At 51.1% G+C, this 23,252-nt stretch overlaps 1 protein-coding gene across 1 annotated transcript; it reads right to left on the minus strand.

Moving 5' to 3' along the window:
• Positions 1-22,975, minus strand: MGAT3 (beta-1,4-mannosyl-glycoprotein 4-beta-N-acetylglucosaminyltransferase). The gene is made up of 2 exons (XM_041416686.1): positions 22,920-22,975; positions 1-6,705 (listed from the first exon to the last, which is right to left on the minus strand). The coding sequence occupies exons 1-2, from the start codon at positions 22,973-22,975 to the stop codon at positions 5,196-5,198; spliced, it is 1,566 nt and encodes a 521-aa protein (XP_041272620.1). The 3' UTR covers positions 1-5,195.
• Between the last annotated feature and the right edge of the window lie 277 nt (positions 22,976-23,252).

Here is a 23,252-nt window from a genome sequence, read left to right on the forward strand (position 1 = left end):
TTTCATACTTTGTAAATTTTTTTTAAAATTTTTATTATTATCTCCTCCTTTTAAGCATCCCTTTAAGGGTGAAATGAAATCCAACCATTTACAGAGAAAATGATTTCAGAATGTACATTTGATTTATCCTTACAAAAAGTTCATTATTACTTGCTGTTTATAAATTACAGAGTTGAAAGGAGCTTTGCAGATGCTCTTATTTTTTCTTTTCTTTTTAGTTTTTGGCAAGTCCACGCATTCTTTTTCCAAAGCAGGATGTCCTGGAGCCCCTCCAGGAGCAACACCAGCAGCAGGTCCAGGTGGACCCCAGGCTCAGAAGTGCTGCTGGACCACCTCCAGGATGATACTGCATCATCATCCGCACAGGCAGGAAAAAACAGCTGTCTGAATTCTTTAAGTATTTCAGATCCCTTCTTAATCCATTACCTGTAGTGCCCAAAGCTTTAAAATGTCAGTGTATTGCATTAGAAACAGTTCTTCTTTCTCAGTGCTGGATCTGAGCCCCTCCTGCCACCCCCTTACCCTCCAGCTCCCCTTCCCATTCCATAACAGGAGTAAGTTTGTCCAATGTCTCAGAATCAGAAAGGAGGGGATTAGGAAGGGTAGAGAGAACACAATGATGGAGGGGTACAGGATCCATTCTCCCACTCACTTCCCTCCTTTCTCACCAAGGTTCGAGGTCAGTGAAGGGAGGACGAGCTGTCCCTCCCTCTTCACCAGCAGTGCTCACCAATGGAACCAGGAGCGACCCTGGACACGCGTCTTCACAGTGCAGAGGCATAGCAGCCACAGGGATTGCCGGCAGGAGCTGGGACACAGCCCCGGGACACCGAGGAGGGGAACAGACACCACCCCACAAGGAAACAGCAAGGCAGGCAGAGGGGAATGAACACCCATTCTGCTCTGACACTCTCCCTCCATGCCATCTCGGTTTCCTTGTTTATCTGTCACAGAGACACAGAGTAGGTTGGCCTGGGCAGCACAACCACAGCACCTCAGCAGGACACAGGGATCAGAGAAAGCAACAGCAAGAGTGGGCTCGAGCATGTCATCCTCCATACCAACCACAGGCACAAACTCACCGTGTCTTTTCTGTCACTTGGGTGTGGCATTACTCCCAGATGGGCAAATAGGTCTAACCTGCCCTAGAGTCCCCTCTGCTTCAGCAAGCTCACCTGCTGCAGGTGCAAACCCCATGTCCTTCCTTTCCCTTGGGGCAAAAGAGGAAGAGGCATTCTCCAGTCCAAAGCCATGCATAAGCACACAATCTCTTTCTAGTGGGAAGCACAGTCAGACAGAAAGAAATGCAAGGCTTGGGTGTGCCACACACTTATTCACTTATTTCCTGGCCCCACTTTTTACCAATCTGAAGGTAAAGAAGGTTTTGGGGACAAAAAAGCACAAGGCTGAAGAGGGCTGCAGGAAAAGGCTGGTGATGCATTCCCTCCATCCACTGGACAGTTTGGTCCAAGAGACAGCAGGATTCACTGCCCACTGCCCCATGGGCTGCAACAACCCACAGACATCAGGCTCTGGTAGTTCCAGCCCAGTGTCAGCACAAGGTTCTTGGTCTTTCCCTTCTCAAATCTCAGAACTTGGTTCAGATAAGATGAAGGAGCTTCAGTGCTTACCTCAGAGTCCAGCACTGGGAAACAAGGATCTGACACAAGCCTGCCTCCTGCTTTGCCTCTCACCACCTCACACACGCACATACTTTTGACTTCCCTCTTGTGGCAGCTGCCTGGAAGGGTGGCTGTCCCAAACCGAGCTGGCTGCAGAGGTCCCAGCAGGCAGCACAGGCAAGGCTGAGCAGAGGGCAAGCCACCACCTTGGAAAATCACTGTGTGAAAGCCAGCTTAGTAGTCTGTTCCCTCCAGGGACAAGAAGGAAGATTTTTAATGACAAGCATTCTAGCTCCCTAAGGATAATAAACACAGGGTTAGCCAGACAAATTAGACAAACATTGACTGGTTTGGCCTTAAATCAAAAAAATGCTTAAACAATTCTTGAGAAAGAGAAACAATAAAGAATGCATTTCATCTGTAAAGCCCCTTCCTCCCACTACAACAGAAGTCTGGTTTCAATTTAATTTCCTAAGAATAAGGAAGTGAGTAAGTCCAGGAGGCAGGCGGGGCAGGAGTTCTGCACAAGAGCCCCAGCATTCCTTTTCCAGCAACACCTTCTCCAGCCCAAGGGAGCAGAAGGGAGACACAAATCAGAGGGAGAAGAGGAGAATGGTGGAGCAAATAATGGAGGAGAGAAAGCAACAGGCTGTAGTTCAGGAATGGGAGAAGCAGATACTGCAGCTGTGGGCTTATTAAACTCCCAAGAGACAAGGGCCACACCTCAACACTGAAAACGTGACTGCTGTGCACTAAAAATCCCCAAGGATGGTTGTGCATGGGAAGGGCTGATATCAGAGGAAAGGCTGCTCCCACTGTGGGAGATAAGGAGGTGCAGCCTCAGCACATGTGAACTTCAGCTCCTGCTGAAGTGGGGCTCTGGTGCTGCCAAAGCACCCACGCAAAGACTGGCTGGCCCTTCTCCTCTGCCTCCAGCAAAGCCTGGCACTGACCTTGTGTTATCATCACTGAGACAAAGCAAAGCCAAAAGGTCCAAGAGCAGACCTCAGGCTCCCCCCTCAGAGTAAAAATGAGAAATTGGCTTCTTCCTTCCACACTGTGCTGCTGCTGAATTGCATGAGCTAACACACCTGCTCTCCTCCAGCTGTCCCTGGGGAAAGCATCTTCTGCCCATGCTGCATCCTCAGTGCTGTGGCTTTCATCTTGCTCAATGCAGGCTCCTCCTTTCTCAGCTGGGGCCCCATTTCTCTACCATCTCTCTACACCTAAGACCTCCACACAGTTGCTCAGCACCAGAATCCCATGACTGTGACAGGAGTTTCTCCAGCTACATCAATAAGTCTGGACTTAAAAAAGCCACAGCTTCCCTTTGGGGGAAAAGCATTCTCCTAGCAAAGTTTGTCTGTCCACCCAGTTCCCAAAGGGGTTTCTCTGCCTGTGGGGAAGACACAAAAGAACTGAGAACAGTGACTTTAAAGAAACCAAAAATTATAACAAAAAAGAGGTTGCTTCAGTTCTTCTAAGAAGGCATTATGACACAAAACATGTGGAAGGAGCTAAGGCGAACTGCACCTCCATTTGATCAGAAAAAGACATTCATCTTCTTTTTATTCCAGTCTCTGCCTTATTAAGCAAGCAAGTTGTTTTTGATGACAGTTTTCTCTTCTCTAGAGACGAGACTAGGAAGGAAAAAAGAGAGAGACATAGGTAGGAATGAAGCACAAGGGTGGCACATACTGGGCAACACAGGACCATGGAAGCCTGATGGAGTTAAGGGCAATAAAAGCCCTCCTGCTTCAGAACAGCTGGCCAGAAGGGCCACACTTCTTTGTGCCAACGCCTTCCCAATTATCCTTCTCCACGATTTCTGCTTGGAACATGAGTCAGTCTTTCCACTGCAAGGCTAAGAGAGCAAGTTCATTACAATTTTCACCCTCTGCCCACTACGACCCAGGCTCTGGGCACCATGTCAAGCCATCTGCTAAGGAAGGGTGGTGGTAAGGGTGGAGACAGGATTCTGCCTCCTCAGTGAGCTGAACAATCCAATACAACAGCAGGCCAGATCCTCACTGCCCATGCCTGAGCAGACACCAGCCCAACCAGCTGCAGCTAGCACACTCCTAAACCCCTTTTCCTCTCCATGGTCTTGTCTGCATGGCCCAGGCTGCAGGTGTGGGCTGCACACACTCTGGATTGCACTATGGTCCCCAAACAGCCTCTTGGCCCCAGGAAGAATTGGCCCATGGCTGGTTTCTTCATGAGTCCCCTCACACCCTAAGGGCAGACAGATGGATCCTGTGCCTCGACAGGCTTTGTTTGCCCACAACAATCAGAATTTTACCCTTCCTCTTCTCTCTTTTATTAACCCATGGTAAGAAGGAATAGCCAGCACATGTAAGCAGCAGCCCTGCTACTGGCACAGCCTGTGGAGTCTGGAGGCAGCCAGAGAGGCGTGCAACAGTCCCACAAGTGTAGCACTGCTATGCAGATCCAATGCTATCCCTGCTCCTCTCCTGTGAATTGCCCAAGAAATCATCCATGCCAACACTTGAGATCACAGCTTCTGGATCCCACCATTTCCTGCAAGCACACACAGGCAAGCCCCACTGTGTCTTCCTCCCCCCCAGTACTGGTAATAAACACCCAGGTGCACACCAAACCCATGCATGTGAGCACTCATGCACACAGGCAACCATGCACTTGCAAACGTACACTCCCACCATCTGACTGAGTCCCCCACAGCTTATCCCAGCCCCAACAGAAGCATGTACTGCAGGGAAGATGCTTTGGCTTTGTAGGACAAGTCCATGCAGTGTTGTGGGGGCAGGGGGAAAAATGAGCAGAAAAAACCCTCAAACCCAGCTTTCTCCTCTGCTTCCTATCTATCTGCTCCAGGACAGGTAGAGTACTGGGGCAAGATCCAACCCAGGACAGAATGCATTAAGCCTGTGCAAGGGGCTGCATCTTGAGAAGGACAGCTTGGAAGCAAAGGATTTCCCTTCCCCAAAATATCCTTTGAATATAGCAGTATTCAAAGGAAAAAAAAAAAGAAAAAAAAAAGCATACTGAGATGCTTTTGCACATTCACTCATCCAAAAAATGCCAGTGACACACATCTGCACACACAACCACTCAAGAGTTTGTGCCTGCTGACTCACATGCTCACTGAATAGCCCAGGCTTGCATCTATGCTTGCTCCAATCCACAAAGGATGAGGGTGGATGGGAACAGCTGCCCTCTCTCCCCATGGGATCCTCTCAGCCTCCCCCAGAGGAAAAATCTGCCAGCTGGCTGCAGAGATTCTCTGCAGCCAGCAGGAGAGGCTCAGAAGATGCAAGGAAGTCTTTATGCTACTTAAAGAGCAGGTCCTCAACATCTCTCTTCCTCCTGTCCAGGCCTCCCTTCCTGTGACTGAGGAATTTGGGTTCCCAGGCATCATCCTGGGATGAAGGGAAGAACAGGAACTGAGGGAGGGCAGAGACTTCAGAAAAACAGCACACCCTGCCCATAAACAAAGGAAACAAAAGAAGAAAAAGAACAGACGAAAACACCCGACTCATTCCCTTTGTGGTGAAGTTCTGATTTCCCACCCAAACCCGGGCCTCGGTGGCCTCACCCAGCACCCTCCGCCTTTCGGTAGGGGTTCTCCAACAAGTAGCGGAACCGCTGGTAGTTCTTGAGCAGGTACTTGGGAGCATACATCTGCTCCTTGGGGTCAGCAGGGGGATACTCCTGCATAGTACCATCAAACCAGCCACCAGTCCGGATCAGCTCCCGGATATAATTGAGGTCTCGTTTATCCTCATAGTCACCCCAGCGGGGAAAGTCCCCGTTCTGGGCTGACACCAGTTTGAAGTAGATCCCCTCTGGGGTGAAACACCAGGAGCAGTGCCAGCCAGCAAAGTGGAGGGGGCTGCCCAGCGACCACTGCACCAGGATGTGTCCTGTGCTGTTCTCATACTGCCGAAACCCAGGCATGGTGTAGTACTCACGGCGCCGCAAACGTATCCCGTCGGTAGCATAGACAGCCTGGAGCATTCCCATGGTGCAGCCCGAGACCACCTCCAAGGTGCCTGGTTGCTTCCAGAAGAAGCCATAGAGCGACTTGCGCATGTGAAAGGCGAAGGGCTCTGTCCAGCCGTCGTAGAGCTTGAGGAAGAGCACGCCATCGCGAGCTGGGATCTCATCAGCATCATCGATGATGAAGACGTCGTCCGGGCGCAGGTTGCGGAGGCGGGAGATGCCATCCCGGGTGAGGAAGGTGCGCAGGTAGTCGTCAGCAATCCAGCCGTCCTGGCGGCCACCGGGGGGGAAGTGGTCCAGGAAAACGTAGAGCACCTTGTGGCGGATATAGTCAAAGGAGCCGTTGAGGAGCATCTCGCGGAACTTGAGGGGCCGCGGCTCTCCGTAGGCTGTGAAGTTGGACTCGCACACCACGAAAGCATCCACCACGTCTCCCAGCTCATGGAAGCGGACATCCAGCAGGTCAAACTCGTGGTTGACGTTGATGGCATTGATTACCCGCCGGGGGATCTCCCGTGGCACGAGGCGGTCCTTGGTGGGCAGGTTGGAGTACTGGACCACGGTGGGGACCCCACAGCTGGGGCCGTGCCAGCCTGGCAGACACACACATTCCACCCACTTGCGCCGCTTGGCTCCGCTGGCGCTCAGCGGCTTCCGAGCCGGCCGCCCGGAGGCTGCGCCATCCGCTCGCTCCTCCTGCCGACCTCCCACGGGTGGCTTCTCCAACACCTTGGTGCCTGGCTTAAAGCAAACGCCACCGGCTTTGGTACGGACAAAGTATTCCGTTGAGTCTTCTGGCAGCACAAACTCAACCTTGTGCAGCTCTTCGCTGGCTCTGCTGGGAGACAGGGGCTGGAGCAAGGGGGAGTGGGAGTACAGGGGTGTGCGGAGGAACTCTGCAGCCCCTGGCTCAGGGCTGACCTGAGGCGTGACGGGGGCATTGTTCCAGAAGAAGCTGGAGACGAGGTTGGGACTAAGCGAAGCCAGCTCCCTGGGGAAGGTGACATAGGAAAGGGCCTTGAGGAAGTGCAAGAAGGAGATGAGGCAGAGACCAGCCATGCAGAGAGTCAGAAAGAGTTTATGGCGTCTCATCTTCATCCTGTGGAAGAGCCACGAAAAGGAAAGTCACATTCAACAGTCACTGAAGTGCAGAAAATTTACCACTGTTAGGAAAACAGGTTGGGGAAGGCAGGAATGCTGGTCCAAATTCAGCATGCATCTTTACAGACTTGACTGCAAGAACTACACTCCCACCCCCTGCCATCTTCAGTGGGCCTTTTGCTTCAGCTGTGTTACACCAAGCTGAACCACTGCTAGATCAGTCTCATAAATCCACAAGGACAAGAAAGGCACTGGCAATGGGGTAGAAAGACAGGAAATCCAGAATAACAGGAATTCATGATCTAGTGAACTCACCGCACTTGGCAGATTTGCCCCTATTCACTGATGGAAATTAAATGAATGTAAACCTCCTCAGAGGTGCATCACCAGAGGGTTGGGAGAAAATGAAAAGAGCAGGAAGGGTGAGAGAGTTGGGGGGGCATGGTTGAAACATGACCAGTGCAAGAGAGGCAGTTTTAAAGGACTGAGATCATTAGTCAGACTGCCAGAGGCAGCCTACACTCTCTAGATCTTTACAGTGTTTGTACAACACACACCCTAAAAAAACACCTTTGTTCTTAGGAAATACTACCCAAGTTCACATGGAGGACAGGAAAACAAAAATAAAATTAAGATCCTGTCACATTTACTCTTCTCCCACCTGTGATTCTCAAGTCCACTGTATCTCCATATGTTGCCATTTGCTTTTCACTTTCTGTGGACCAGATGCTGAGGTTTTTCCACATCTGGATCAAGGTGACAAAAATAAATGCCTAGCTGTCTCTGCCGGTAATACTGTGCCATCATGATGGATCCACGTCAGGCCAGGAGGAAGCCAGCGGTGCAGAGCCCTTCCCTCCAAACAACATGAAACATTGCCTTCATCCTCCCCTCCACCACCTCCCCCTCCTCCAGCCCAGGCAGAGAACATAGAGCTGCTGTCAAGCAGAGAAGTGATTGAAGACTACAATTCAGAAAAAGGACCAAAGGAAAAAAAAAAAGAAAAAACTAATCTCACACAGTGCTTCACCAAGGAAAAGTAGAAAAGGTGTTCACCACCTGCTGTTCAGGGAAAGGCAAGTTAGGGCAAAAGTGGGCATGGGAGAAAGGTCACCCAAAAGTACTTTTCAAGGCAGAGGCTGTCCTGGAGCATGACACCCTTCCTGAAGTGATAGACAAAGGCAGAGATCCCCACACATGTGACACATACCACTTCACCTCCTCCACATGCTCCATTCTGGTGGTTCTCTCCCTGGCACCGTCTCCCTGCCAGGGCCAAAGTTCCCGAGCGGCACCATCAGTTATAAAGGTTCCACCTGGCTCACAGCGGCGCCAGCAACGCCTTCACTGGAGGCAGTCCCTGCTCCTGGGGGTCATGGGGGAGCTGCCCCACACGTGGGCAGGTGTGGGGGCAGAGGGAAGAAGAACCCAACCAGCTCCCGCCACTTCAGAGGCCATTAGGTAAAATACAGTGAAGTGTGTTTACTGAGTAACTTGAGGACAATTCAATACTAAAGTGAAAAGCCACAAAGCATTTAGACAGATGGCAACTGCCCAAAGGAAAACCTATCTGGCTTTCTACGGATGGCTCCGACATGGACTTTGGTAGAGGGGCTGCCCACAGTTGTACCTTACAACTCAACAAAGCGTTTCTGGACACTTGGCAGTCACTTTTTTAGTGGAAGTCACCATCCCCTGACACTGTCCCCAGTGCTCAGGTGGCAGGGCAAGGAGTCCTGGATTAAGGTCTGACTGAAGGACTGCAAGCCTGAAGCTGGTGGAAAAGTTACAGCATGGCCATGGGAGGGGAAAAAATTGAAAGAAAAATAAACAAGGAAAAAGGAAAGAGAGCTTGATTCTATTGGTTAATGTTTAGTAGGGGTTTTGATATACTTTGCCACAACACAAGTCAGCGGCAGGGCAGGGTGCTGGCTCTGGACATCACCTTTGTAGTGGCCCAGCCAGTAAGGGGCTGGATATTCTTCTGTTAAAAGCCATAAAAGATCATCTTGGGGCTTGCTGTCAAGCTTTCTTCAAGGGAGCAAAACAAGGGGCAGCAGAAAACACCATGAGCATCTGTTTCTATCCATGATCCTTTTTTTCTTGAGGCTCTGTTAATGTCTTGCAGAAGCAGCAGGATCACTCGTAAAGCAGAGGAATATTCAGCGCCTTTTCCTTGCACATCACCAGTTTTTAGTCTTTCTTGAAGTGTGGGGAAGAGAAGAGCACAAGGAAGCCAAACCCCTACTAAATTAGCAGTGACTGACTGTCAGCAGAAAGTGTCCCTCACTGGTAAATGAGTACAGCTTTCTCCAGTCAGGTGTCCTGTGACCTCTCCAAGGCATTACTTCCAGACATCAGGCTGCTCCCTCAGATGCTGAAACCGGGGCAAGATGAACAGCTGACCTGCTCCAATACAGCAATCCCAATGACTGCCAGATAATGCTGGTTTCGCTCCAATTCCTACAGGACACACAAATGCAGGGCAACCAGCATCCTCTGGGCCAGCCCAGGGCTGAAGGCAAGTGCTGAAGGAATCACACAAGGCACATCACCTTCTCAGATGGCTGTGGTGCTCTGCATGCCACAGTGAATTCCCAGACAAAAAGCCGTAACTCTTGACATTCAACAAACTGCTCTGCTTTCTGAGACGTAGCACACCATGTCAGCATAGCAGGACGCATGGTTTTAGGAAGCAAAGCATATTTTCCTCACTTGACATTAGCACACATCAGTATCTGTCAGGCTCAGCATGTGGCTCTGCAGCTCTTCAGCCACGGCCACAACAGACTGCGGGCAGGGCTGGTGTGCACAGCCCTCCCCGGCTGCTCTGCCAAGCCAGCTGGCCCTGCAGTACCCTCTGCTGCTCCACGGCCCAGGAGGCAATTTTCACTGCTCAGCTGGTTTTGTTAGGGAGTGGGAACATAAACCCATTCCTAACCCCTCCTGGAAGAGGGGAAGCAAAGAAGCAAGGTGTGTCCTTTTCAAAATCTCTTCTCTGGGAACCACCTTCATTCTCACATGCCAGGGATTCTTCTGCCAGGGAGTGGAGAACACTCATGCACCCTTGGGTGAGCCAAGACACTAAATACCATCAATCATGTATCCCTTCCCATATCCTCTGATCAGCCCTGCAGTGAAAGACATGTCTGGTGGAAGCTAGTTGGAGACAAAGGCCAGCAAGGGAGGATTCCCCACCCTACCCATCCAAAACATTTACATGTGGTGGAAATGAGAAAGGAGGCACCAGTCAGGGAGACATCCCAGTTTGTCACAGAAGAGCCCAGCTGCTCCAACACAAAGCAGCCATCAGTGACCAGGAACACAGAAAAGAGCAAGAAGAGGTATTTCCCTTGTGACAGTGTTGACTGAGGAAGGGGAAAAAAAAGTCAACTTGATCTCCGGGAGAGTGATCAAGTTGCTGTCAGCAGCAAGAAGAGCTTTAATGTTCAAGTAGAAGAAAAAGCCTGAAGTAGTATGGACAGTCAGCTCCATTAAGACAAAGCTCTTTAGGGAGTGCACAGTTATAGACTGCTTCAGCAACACACAGTCCTGGAGAGACAAGCTGAAAGCTTCTTTTTGTAAGGGATCCCTTTGATATTTCCTTGCTTGAAGTTCTGTCTCTACCATGCAGGGCAAGTGCTTTCAAAAAATGAGAAAAGCTAGAAGTGTTATGCATGTGAGTTATCCCCAGGCACCTGTTACCATTTTAGTGACCAGTTGATTTATACCATCCTGAAATAATATACTTATTTTTCAAGAATCCAGAGAGAAAGATATGCACCGATAAGAGCTGGCAGTTCACCAGCCCCAGTGTTCTCTTCTGGAGAACACTGGCAAGAGGCCACACAACAGGCTGCTGGATATAGGCTTGTTTACCCCATCTTGTTAGGGCATGGGACTCAAGTCTCCTTAGACCTCTCCCATGGTTACAGGGAAAACGCAGCTGTGGAGAACAAGTCAGAGCAGAAGCTCCTGGTTTTCCCCTGATACCATATTGCTCATCTCCTCTGCCTAAAGTTATGGGATAACACCCATGTAGTAACATCTTTGCAGATCACTCAGACACTTCAACACAAAGCAGCAATTCAAATTAGAATCACTTTCACATGGCAGATTAAAAACTCAGTATGACTTCCACCCCCCACTCCACACAGAGGGCCCAACTCCCTGCTCCAGCTAGAGACAAATGCAACAGGCTCCAAATTTCTGGAGTACTAGGTCTACTTGCCATCCTCAAGCATAGGACCAAGCAGGCATCAGAGCCACAATACCTCAACACTCTAAAAATCTCAAGTTACTTTTGTCCTGCAAACATCCACAGAAGAAGAAACCATACAACAGTATTTGTCAACAACTAAAACAAGCTCAGGCACAGCAGGACTGCACTTTGCTTAAGGGTAGGAAAAGAAAATTATCCTACATTGCAGGAAAATCTGAGAAGGATGTACCAGAAGTTAGCTAGGGCTCAGCATCTCTCACATGAAGGATGCCACGGTGTTTTCAGGGACTGCAAGCTACAAGGACGTCAGCAAGAAGCTCTGGCAGCCACAGCACAAGGTGGTTTCAATGTAAGCAGGTCCATATCAGCTTCCCTGCAAGTTCCAAGGACAGAATAAAACATTCTTCCGTGTCCTTCATCAAGAGCTGCTGCCCACAGCACTAATGCAAAACAGCAATACCTCACACTCTGTGTGTTTCCTTTGCAGCCTCGAGGCAACTGACCACAAGGTGCCACTGACTCGGTGCCAGCCCAAACAGCTGGATCAAGCCATCCAGCATGGGCACTCTCAAGGCAAGGTCAGGCTGAGGGACAGCAAGGTTCTGTCCTAAGCACCTTCCCTCCATTTCTGCAGACAGGTGAGAAGAGTGGTAAGGTAACCGCTCCACAGCGTGCCACTGTGACTCCCATTTGCCTCCCAGAGCTGCCATCCGCCCACCACTAACAGGACTCGTCAAGTCAGAAAGAAAACCAGACTGAGGAAAACGGAGAGCTAAAGGGTGAATCTACACAAAACTAAGGTTTGAGGTTGGCCAGGGAAGGGTGACAGCACAGCACAAAAAGGCATTGCCTTCCCATTCCCCAGAAAGGCAGGCACATGATGTACACGCCAACCACAAGCCTCCAGACTGTGTGCAAGACCTTGCTAAAGTCTCAACAAACCTGCAGCGCCTACAGTCAAAAAACCAACCAAGTATCTCTTTTATGCATTCCTCTAGGAGACCCAAGTGCTCCACACTAGCAGCTACTACCTGCTGCACACAGAAACTAAGATGGATGCAACACAAAGCCTCCAGCTTTTTAAGTGCTGTATTTGCTCACCTCTTCACCTCTGCAAGCAGTATGTTCAGAATCCACACCTCCCATGGACCTTCATTGTTTCAACTGTTCTCTCAAGTGTCTTGTCCTGCCCTTCAGTGGACTAAGCCTTGGTTATTTCATATGCTACATCTCCAGTCACAGCAAGGAAGATGCACACTGTGGGACAAAGCAGCTCTTAACCCTCCTCACAGAACACATGGGACCTGGAGAAGGATTTTGTCTCAAGACTGGTCTTCCAGAAGTCAGCAGAACAGACTAACATCTGAACACCTTCAGAGTCCATTATAAAACCCCCCACTCAAACAGACTGTTCTTACTGTAGCTACCATATTACTAATAGCAGCATAATTATATAATTCTCCAACCCCCAATTTAAAAGAAGATCTCCGAAAAGACTACAAAACTCTAGTGAAATCCAGTAATGGCCTACAAGACACCAATTTAATTTTATCCAAGAAGTACTTGGACGTCACAAGGGTGCAGTACTGCATACTAAAGGAAACTATGCTAGATTTCCAACTCCACTGGAATCAATCAAATATTCTTCTCAGTATCCTTCAGATATGCTGGGCTCCCTTGTACCTAATCTTCTCTCTCCAGCTAAATCCAGTCTCACCACAGGAATTTCCACTGCTTCAGAGATACTTCTGCACACTCTAATCCTTCAGAGGTTCTCAGAAGCTGCACCTTCAATTTCTTAGCGTCGCTAGTCTGAACGCTCTCTCCGCTGTAGAAGAAGCAGCACCTCTCTCCCTCACTTATGCCTGATATCCTGGAGGGACTCTTTCCTCAGCCCTGCTTATTGCCTCCTCAAAACATCTGCTTCCACAAGGTCTGCTGTGATGGCCTGGAAGCTCACGTCACCACTTGGCTCCAAGGCTGGGCCTCTCTGCACATCAGAGGGCAAGCTGAGGCACTGCTCATTGCACTCCCCCAGGATGCCAGGCCCTTCTCCCAGACAAACACGGGGCTGCTGCTGCTCACTGCTGCAACTGCACAGCAGTCAGTCACTGCAAAACAGAGCTGGTTAGGTCTTCTGCTGTCTTACATACTCCATCATGAGGAACAGGAAAGGGAAAAGGGACAACACTACACAAAAAAGCTGTTTATGTCTTCAGACAGACCACGGGGTAATCAAACAAGTATGCAAGGTCTCCCTGCTAGTTTTGGTGCCTTGCAAAGAGGGACAGGTCAAAACCAAATCATGCTTTCAGAGACTTCAAGTGAGGCATGTGACAACACAGGCTTTTGTGCCAGAGGTTCTCCCCCCTCACACACCACCATCACAGCTTCCGCATCCCTCAGTTGTCAGTTGTATGAATTCAAGTTGTCAATCACATGAAAGTCTGCTTTTACAGCCATACCAGCAGCAGATCTAACTGGGTTAAAAATAAACTTGAAGAAAATGCCTAGGCATGGGAACAAGCAGATGACCAGCAGAAACTTTCTAAATTATTTCACCAGTTCACTTTTTGATCAAAACACATAGATGTAGATACATCCTCAGACACTCAAAATTACAGGACTGTAGGTGCTGTTCATCTAACCAAATCTCCAACAAGGCCCCCATTCAACCACCATGAGCTCACTAATTCTTCCCAGCAGCATCAGAGAAGGAGCACATCTCAAGGAAGGAAGTGGAAGAACCAGCAGCAGCAGGCAACTGCTTTCAGTGCAGATCCTGGCAGGCACTCCATGCAGGTCAGGCAAGTAGAGTACAAGCCACAAATCCTGAGAACAGCTCCAAGATGAACAGTCCAGATTACCCTCAGACCTGCAGGTCCACAGGTGAAGAGCACGTGGCAGACACACCAGATCAGGCACACAAACCCTGCGCAAAGCAAAGCAGCGACTGTGTGACAGCCCAAGCAACAGGGAGATGCAGGTTGCAGAGCCCAGAGGAAGGTGAAGTTGTGCCCTGTCAGCCCAGAGCAAGGTACTTAAAAGAAGAAAGAGGCAAGAAACACTTGATGCCATGGTGATGGGTGAAGCGCACAGACCCACGCAGGCAGGAGAAACCACATTAACTCCGGCTATTTTTGAAGCGGGTGGCAGTTGTTTGTGCATGCCCAGGATAAAGGCTCTCCAAGATGGATCAAGGAGCAGAATAATTAAACCCCAGGAAGACAATAAATAAAGAGAGGCCAAGGAATAGCAGCAAGATCCTAGTGGCCAGGAGAAGAGCTGGCCCTCCATCCCCACCCTCCTTCCTCCCCCATCCATCACCAACTACTTGGGGTTTGGCAGTGTGCTCACTTTCCCACAGTAGCCGATCTATTACTGTTTGGAAGAGCCTCTTCCTTCCCCTCCTCCCCTCCTTTTCAGGCCACAGGGGTCCTGCTTGGCAGCCCCCGGATCGCCCTCTACTCTGAATGTCTGGTGACCGGCCAATCCCATGCAAAGAGCATTAACCCCTCTTCACCAGGAACAAACGCAGAAACCTGACTCCATGCAGAGAGGTTTCTCTAGGATGTCTCTCCCTCCTTCTCTCCTCCCCTTCCCCAACCCCCGCTGCTCACTCTCTCGCCTTTTTCTCCCCCCTTTCGTTTCATTTCTCAAAACTAACTCCAGCCCAGGGAGTGTCACATCTTCCCGAGAATGTTACACAAGCCCATGGGAATTTTTCTTGGACCACGAACAGACCCTTATTTATTTGTCTCTTCTGCCTTTGTTCCTCATTTCCTCTTTCAAGACTTAGGCAAGACCTCGACACAGTTGTGCCTGGATCCCCCGCTGCCACTTCACTTTGTTATTATTTTCGGGAAGAAAGGGCTGATAGGCAGAGAGCTCTTCAGTGCCTTGCCCCGAGGCAGGAGTAAGTCAGCCCAGACTCCCACCTCTGGAGTGGACAAAGGGCAAGAGCTCAGGGGCTCTGGCTTGCAGAGACAACCTCCTGCTTATGTTATCCTTCTGACTGCAGCATTGCAGCCCCTTGGATTAAATCCCCACGAATCAATTCTGCAGTCACAGCTCTACTCCGGTAACAGGCATATGGTACCACGAAAAGGGGCAGTTTCCCAGAATGAAATCAAAAGCTTCCTAATGCACTTAACTCAGGGTCACATAAATCTCTCTTCTGCCTCCCACAGACAACTGGACCTTGTTTACAGGCATTGCAGCAGGCCTGGGTCTCAACAATATGTTTTCTGCTTCTGCACAAACATTCCCTTTCACTAAGCAAAGCAGTACCCTGATCTCCAGATTAATCCAAGCAGAAAGAACTAGGAACAGGTCTACGGGGAAAGAAGGAGAAAGTTTGTCTTCATCAGCAAAATAAAATGCCATCCTGGACATCACACAGATTTGGGGATCACTTGTCTTCACATTCTTCCTTTAGGTTGCCTTATTTCTTAAGAAAGATGAGGAGGAATTTTGGTTTTAGCCAGATGGTGATGCCCCTGACAAGAGGTAAAACAATCTGATGAAAGAATGGGCTCTTTTCAGGCTGATGAGACCAAGAACCAGGCCAGGGCAAGATGGGGCAGCACAGCTTGTCCAGGGAACATACAGTGATCACCTGTCCAACTTTGCCCCAAATGCAAAAGCCACAAGAGAACACCGTGCAAATAAAAACAGAGAAGCTGAGCATTTCTGCACAACAGACAGAGCAGTTTACTACCACAATCACTTGAACACAGTTTCTTTCTTCCTCCACCCTCAGCCCTCTTCCTCCCCTTTCAGGTCTAACACAAACATTTATATTGAACTGTGTTTCTGAGAAATCAGCTGCGACAAACAGGTCAAAAAGGAAGGAAAGGAGAAAGACAGAATTTATGTCTACATTATGAAAATCAGTTATGAACAAGAAGGACGTGCAGTGCAGGAGAGGAGCTGTGGTTACGCTGAAGTCAACAGGACAAGCAGGGCAGAAGCAGGAGAGCCCACCCGTGTGGTGCAGCAACCTGCCACAGTGAGGCAGAGGGACAAAAGGCCTTAAGCTCATACACAGCTCGCCTACCCAGCTCATCTTCATGATGTTCCACTGCTGCAAGAGCCTGTAACAAACTGCCCCAGTCAGCTTCTCTTCAGAGTTTAATCACTGAGAAGTGATGGGAATTTCAGCTGCACGGTTTGCTACTCAACCACCTGGTCTACCCAGTGCTCAGGTGCCGATGATCTTGTGCAAAGTCCAATGGACCATGTCATGACACATCTAAAAAAACACTTTGGCAAGACAAGATGGCCCTTTGAAAGAAGAAAAATGCTTTCAAGCATCTAAATATTTTAGAGAACAGTCCAGAAGATTCCAGCACTGTAATTGAGTGAGGGACCAAATCCAAGCACCAGATTCATTGTCTCCAGCTCGACACATGCTCTTTACTGCAAAGACAAGGCTCTGAACTCGGGAACCTCTCACACAATCCCAAGCCACAGAAACGCTCAGCAGTATCACACACCTTAATGATACAGAAACCAGAATTGCATTTTCAGGGCAGTTCAGCTGCACAAAGCCATATGCAAACAAACACAAGCAGAAAGGAAGCCCACAGCACTTCCTCATCACTAAGTGATAGACTCTGGATGCCTGACAAACTCCCCTTCCCTCCCCCCCAGTGCTCACGGGAAGCGGGAAGACTCTGTTCCAGAGCACCACTGCACTATAAATAATTCAAGAGACTGCTAAATTATGCAAAAGCAATCCCGTCGTACCCCCGGCCAAGCTGAATGCAGGTGTGGTCAACCCTTCTCCAGAAGTTGCTGCTAGATAGGGATTCTGAGGCCACAGAGGCCTTGTGCCAATGGCACATAACTGAGAGCACACCGGCCACTTGCTCACAGCCAGGCCCGCACCAAGCAACAGCACAAGAGGAGCTATTTGGGGACACAGGGCTGATGGGGGAACAGCAGCTCCTTTAATCCACCTCTTCTCCAGAGACCTCACATGGCCCCAGGAGCAAATGTAGAAAATCGTGTCCCCTTCAAGCAAGGCTGCTCAGTAAGTCTTGCCTCCATGGATCGGATTAGCTGGCAAAAGCTGCAGCTGGACAGCATTGGCACAGTGAGGCAGGGAAGAAAGGACTGCTGGGGCAGGTGGGAAGGAGAAAAGGGAACAAAAAAAAAAAACTCTGGAGTGGTAAAGAAATAAGAGTTTTGCTAACACAAATAATACACAAGGAAAGCCAAGCTGAAAGCAGAGAGAAATGCGGTCAGTTCTGCTGCCCCAATCTTCTGCCTTCGGGAGATCCTGAATATCAGCGCGTCCAAAGTTTCCCTTGGAAATGGGGTCATTAAGCAACAGAGTGCAGCTCACGCTGATCACTCCAGGGCACTGCTCTCCTCATTTACCCTGCCCTTCGCTCTGCCTCAGAGCCAGCCCTCACGCCACAAGCTCCACAAAAACACAGCTTCCTCACACGCAGTGAGCACCACGCACTCTCAGCGCCTACAGCCAAATCCTTCTTCCACACCCTACCTTTCCTAGCAGCTGCAGCCTCCAAGATCTGTCCGTGCCCAACGTGCTCAGCCTGCACAGGCCTCCATCCTCCTCATTTTCCCTGCTGCCCAGCTAGAAGTGTCTGTGTTAGAGGAAGGAAGAACTGAAAGCACTACCGTAGCCCTTTCTTCAGCCTCAGCACAACCAGCTTAAAACCTCAGGGCTCTAGCCTACCTTCCCCTTCTTAAAGGGCTCAGCATCTAGGAGAAAGACTCCCTTTCACGACTCTTGGCCACGCCGTGTCCCTGGCTTTCTGTCCCGTTCCGCATCCGCACGCCAAGCCAGGGGATACCTGTGCTCAGCTCACAGGTGTCACAGCTGCGAGCCGCTCTGCAGCGGGGCTGATTTGCATCAGGCTCTCAGCTGTGCTCCAAACCTGCCTGCCACAGCTTTGCCCTCATGCAAGAGACATGCAGCACTACCCCAAGATAAAAATTACCCTGAAGCCTTGAAGGGAACATGGAGTTTGAGTCTGCCTGCTAACCCCAACCTGTACAGATTTACACAGCAAGGGGAGAACAATTCTCTGAGGGAAAGGCAGCAGGGAGCTGGGATTATAGATTAGGCAGCAGATCAAGGAGGTGATATCTATAGTGAAAAAGGCTGCAGAACCCAAGTGATGACTAGACAGCTATCGATAACCTCTGGCTCAGCACCCACACCCAGCTGTTCTCCAGGATTTCCAAGACAGCCAGCAGCAAAGCAAGTACAGGAAGCGTGGCACTTTGCTTGCTGCTCTCCTGACAAGCCCTGTGTTTGCCACTGGGCACAGCACAGCCTTGCTCCATGCCTCAGTTTCCCTGTGTGGGAAATACAAGAGACTTTTCTACTCTGGGTAAGGGCTTACCTAATTAAAAGAAGCTTAACAGGTTGCTTCAAGGTCTTTGGAGAGAAATTCTGCCAAAATGCAAGACAGAGATGATCCCCAGAAAGAGGAGAAGCCCCCTCTGCTTTTCTCTCTTCCGGTCAGCCACATCCACCTCTCCTCACCTCTCCTCCTGCTTGTAATTTGAGCATTACAGGCTGAAAAAGACTTCTGGCAATGCTCAGTGTGGCCATAACCCACAGCCACAGCTGATGTTTTGGAAAAAGCCTATTTCAATACAGACCTGGGCACTCCCCTTGGTGGGGAACAAGGAACCTTAGCTGTGGTCATCAAGCTGCCTGTTCAGCTAGGGGCGTTACCTCGGTACAAAAGGCCAAGGCCTCAGCAGCGAGCTACCCACGTAACTCTTGCTGTTCTAAAACAGGTAATAATCACTTCCAAAATCACAGCTCTAGAACAAGCCCATGCCCTTCGTAAGGCAGCCAGCTCCCCTCAGCCTGCCTGATGAAACCTCCAGGTGCAGTGCTGCACTCCCTTTCACCTATCAGCTCTACTGAGCAAGTTTCTGAGCACAAAAATACACCCACCCTGCTACAGGTGTTCAGAGGTCTGAAGAGCAGGAGGTACCTGTTGTACTTCAGGAAGAGCTTCGGGAAGTAAATAGTCTGCATGCCAAGGAACACAAAGAAGTAAAAAGAAAGGGAAGCAAATAATGTTTCTGCCTTCCTCAGATATGCAGCTAGCTGGAGTTTATTCCACAGGGATGCAGGCATAGAGTGCTTTTGTAAATCCTACACCACTGCTCCAGCACATAGCATTTCTCTTCACCTTCCCCCAGAGAAGGGGGAACTCACCAGCTCTGTGACAGCAACTCTGCCGTGGCCCCTGGCACAAGCAGCTGGTCCTGGCACCCCACCCAGCCCTGCTGCTGTGGCACAGCCCAGTCCTTGCAAGAAATGCAAGGACTCATCCAATGCTATCAAAGCATCCCAAACCCAACCCAGAACTGCCCACAACGCCAGGCTTGGCCCCTCGATGCAGCTCTGTCACAGCTCCTCAAGGCCAGCCTGCATCACTGACTTGCCAGCACGGTTCACGTGTGCACTGCAGATACGTCACCACCTTTCCAAGCACATCCACGACGGGCAACAGCAGGCACTCCTAAGACTCTCCCTACATCTCCCCAGATTGCACTGCCCCATGTGCCTACATTCCCCAAATTTCAGATCCCACTGTAATGTTTCATTGTAGTGTCCTGATGGCATTTTGTGCTAGTGAAGTGCAGCCTGAGCTTTTGTGCAGAACTGATGGGTGACAGTAGCAGAAAACACTTGGTAGCACAACTACCCACACTTTTCTGCTTCTGTAGTCAGAGCTGGTAACATGAACCAGCCCTTTGAGGCACCTCCACTGACCTAAAGTCATGAAGGCATCTCTTGTGCCAGCCAGTACGCCCTCCTCTCTGACAGAGTTACTGACAGCTGTACCAGTCTTCGTTAGCACCACCTCCTCCAGCTACATCCCACTGATTGGGTCACAGACTCCAACAATGTACAAAGGGCTCATTTTAGAGCAACTAACCCCACCTAAAACCTAATCGGCCGTTAGGAACGAATGCTGCCCCATCTTGGCCCATCTATCCATCACCAAACTCCCTCACTCACTTCCTTCCTCCACCTTTATGATCCAGCACAGAGGCTGGGGGGTGTAGGGGTGTCAATTTGTGATAGCAGGTGCACCTTAAAGATGCTGTTCTCAAGAGAAGAGGAAGCTCAGACACAGCAAGCTGAAAACTCAGCTATAAACCCTTCTAGGAGACAGGGTTTATCTCTGTTTGCTGACAGGTCAAAGCAAGGGAGGGACAGAGGGAAACTTGTCTAGCCTAAGGTGCCCTTCATGTACTGAACTTGCACAACAACATCTAAGTGCACTGCCCTGAATAATTGCCATACCCATGGCTGCTTACATGCCCTACATTTATTGCAGCCATAAAAATCAGCAGAAGTGCCTGCGTTCCATGATAAGTGCATCCAGCAGGACCCACGTGCATTGCTACACGCACCCAGCAAGCAGCCACCCACATTTGTCACAAGAGCATCCCTCAAAGGCATGCAGTAAGCATGTTACACCAATCTGGCAAGCCCCAGTGTCACACTGCACCTAGGCAGATGTGCGTGGGAGAAGGAGGAGAAAGGTAAACACAAGGCACACACAGGAAGCCCACAAGTACACAAACCTCACAGGTACGCTCCTCAGGTAAACACAGCAAGTGTGTCTGTGTCTGCCATGTGCCTGGCCAAGGTTCAACAGGATCTGTGCTCACCATGCAGCCCCAGCAAGCCACAAGACCAGCTACCCCTGTGACACGTTGGGCACAAGCGCTCCAGGTAAGTGCATAGCTGTGAGCATCTGCTGAAGCTAACATTCCTGCAAGTACACTATTTTCCACCTGCTCTTCTTGACCTCCTTGCTAAGACAATCCCTGCGTGCTGAACAGGCAACTTTTTTCCAATCTTACCAGCATTTTCAGGGAGGGAGGAACGCAGGAAGGCAACTCAGCCACCAAAACCACTTCGGAAACAAGAGTGTGGAGAGCACTTCCAATGGAGGTGAGCCACAGCAGCACCTAGCACCAAAAGTATACTAGACAAAAAGCAGCAGTCATGCCACCAAATTAGGAACTGGGCGAGAAAACACACCTGCAGCTAGCCTGAGTCCATCCCTTCTCCTAAGGATATAATTGCCATATCCAGGGCATTAACAAACAACCTATGCAGGTATAACTGAGTCCTCGAGGGAGGAATGCTATGCAGTGGATTTCTTACCCCTACTCTAAAATCCCCTGAGAGAGTAGAAGAGCTGTAAATCTTTGAGGGACTTTTACTACACACAGTAGAAGAGCCACAGCTTCACTCCTCTTCTGCAGTTTGCAATGGCTTTCATTCAATGCTTGTTTTATAGGCTGGAGACTCCCACCCAAGGAATAGCTCAAAGGACTGCTCTTCTCCCACTCTAGCTTGGAGGACATGCTCCCAGCACTACTACCGGGGCTGAAACAAGGTGCTAGAGCTGTGTTTAGGGCAGCTTTAGAAGCTGGAGGTTTGCTGGAGTGTAGGGACACCTATAGTTCTTCCTCCCCTCAGAGATGTCTCTCCACTGCCTGAGGGCCAAGCAAAGAATGGTACATCCTGCTTGATTTCTGCCCTTCTCTGAGAAGTTGGCAGCAGCCAGGCTGCAGCAACACGAACTAGCAAATGCTTCCTAAATCACAGGTGCCAGCGGGACTTAAAACACCACTGCTGCAGGAGGGACCCACAGAGCACAAGAGACACCCTTTGGGGAAGGAACTTGAAAAGTTCCTGCTGACTCACACCCTGCCAAGGTGAGGGACACAGGGGCAAGAGTATGCAGGAATTTGAAATTCAGTTTGCACAGGTTTGGGGGTTCCTGGTGACTCAAATCGTATTTGTTAGCAGGGATGCCACTGAGTGTTTTCACAGGCTTGAACTTCCCACTCAAGAAGAGAGATTTGGAATTAACTGGAGAGCTTGTTCTGCAGGAGGAGAGGTGCTCAGCACCCACACTACGCTCTGGAGACAGGGCAGGCATGCTCCTGACCCGACGTTCTGCCCTAGGGTGCAAAGGAGAATAGCAAGACCCCAGCATAATTTCTGGGAAATAGGCGGGGTTCCCGTGCGACCCAGGCGCGGCTCGAGGAAACACAGCATGTGGAAATCCCCGAAGGAAAACCACGAGCTGAGGCACTGAGAGAAGCCTCTCTCCATCCCGCGCCACGCTCCCTCCCTCCCTGAGCTGCCTGAGGAACTCCAGAGCTGCAGCAGATGCCGTGCACCCCATCAACCTTGTCACGCTCGCCCAGGGAGCAAAACTCTCGCAAGGGCTGAGGTACAGCAGCCTGTGTCACTCCGGTAGGACATACAGCTCTTCCAGCCCACAAACAACCGAGAGCCCCGCACCAGTGGGGAGAACTTGGGCGCCCGCGTCCCTCTGCGGCCAGCCCCGAAGAGGGGAACTGCAGCCATCTGACATGGAGACACAGCAGGGCACAGGGGACGCTGGACGACACACATTTATTTGTATGGATGTTTTCCCTCCCACGCACGCACTCCTGTTACTCCTTCTCGCTTGCTGCAGGCTTGGCACGCATCCCCAGCCCGTGCCCTCCTCGCAAGCCGAGCCCGGGCAGCAGATGGGCCTTCGCTGCAGTGCCCCGGCCGGAGGGAGGGTGCCTCCATCCCCGGCGAGCCCTCCGCTGCGGGTAGGGGGCTGGCAGCATCACCTCCCTCCTCCCCACAGCCGATGCTCCCTAGCAGGGGATGCCGGGATTATGGGGGGGTGGGGAGGGGGGGAAAGAGAGAATAAAAAAATAGCACTAATATAAATAAATAAGGAGCGCGAAGGTGGGGGCTCGGTGGGGGAAGCCTCTCCGGCAGCGCTCGCAGGGGATGACGCCGCACCCCCGGGCCGAGGCACAACTTGCAGGTGGCGACAGCGGCGGGGGGGACGGACCGATGGGGGTCCCGCCGCCGCTGCCCGCAGCCCCGGGGCGGCTCCCCCGGGCCGTGCTCTGCCCGCCGCCCCAGCCCCGCTGCCCGCTCGCTCACTCACCCCCGGCCGGCGCAGTGTCGGTGCCCGCCGGGCCGCCGGCGGGGCGAGGCCGGCATGGCTCGGCGCCGGCCGCGGCGAGGCGAGAGGCGAGCCCGGAGCCCGCAGCCCCCCACCGCCTTCCGCCGCCTTCTCCTTCTCCGCCGCGGAGCGGCCCGGCAGCTCCTCCCGGCCGCGGGAAAGGATGCGCTGCGCTGCGGAGCCGCGGCGAGCCGAGCCCCGCCGGCAGCACCGGGCAGGGCTGCAGCAGCCCCTTTTGTGCCGCCCTCACCGCCTGTCTCCTCCCCCGGCGCGCCCGCCCGCCCCCCCGGGCCGCCNGAGCCCCGCGGATGGGGC

The sequence above is a fragment of the Onychostruthus taczanowskii genome, unplaced genomic scaffold, assembly GCF_017590055.1.
Source record: "Onychostruthus taczanowskii isolate IOZ18803 unplaced genomic scaffold, ASM1759005v1 scaffold53, whole genome shotgun sequence".
NCBI classification, from domain to species: domain Eukaryota; kingdom Metazoa; phylum Chordata; class Aves; order Passeriformes; family Passeridae; genus Onychostruthus; species Onychostruthus taczanowskii.

Coding starts and splice junctions, on each gene's coding strand:
- MGAT3 (XM_041416686.1), bottom strand. CDS start 22,975: ATGCCGGCCTCGCCCCGCCGGCGGCCCGGCGGGCACCGACACTGCGCC. Junction 6,706..22,919: donor CGACACTGCGCCGGCCGGGG/GTGAGTGAGCGA, acceptor GCTCTTCCACAG/GATGAAGATGAGACGCCATA.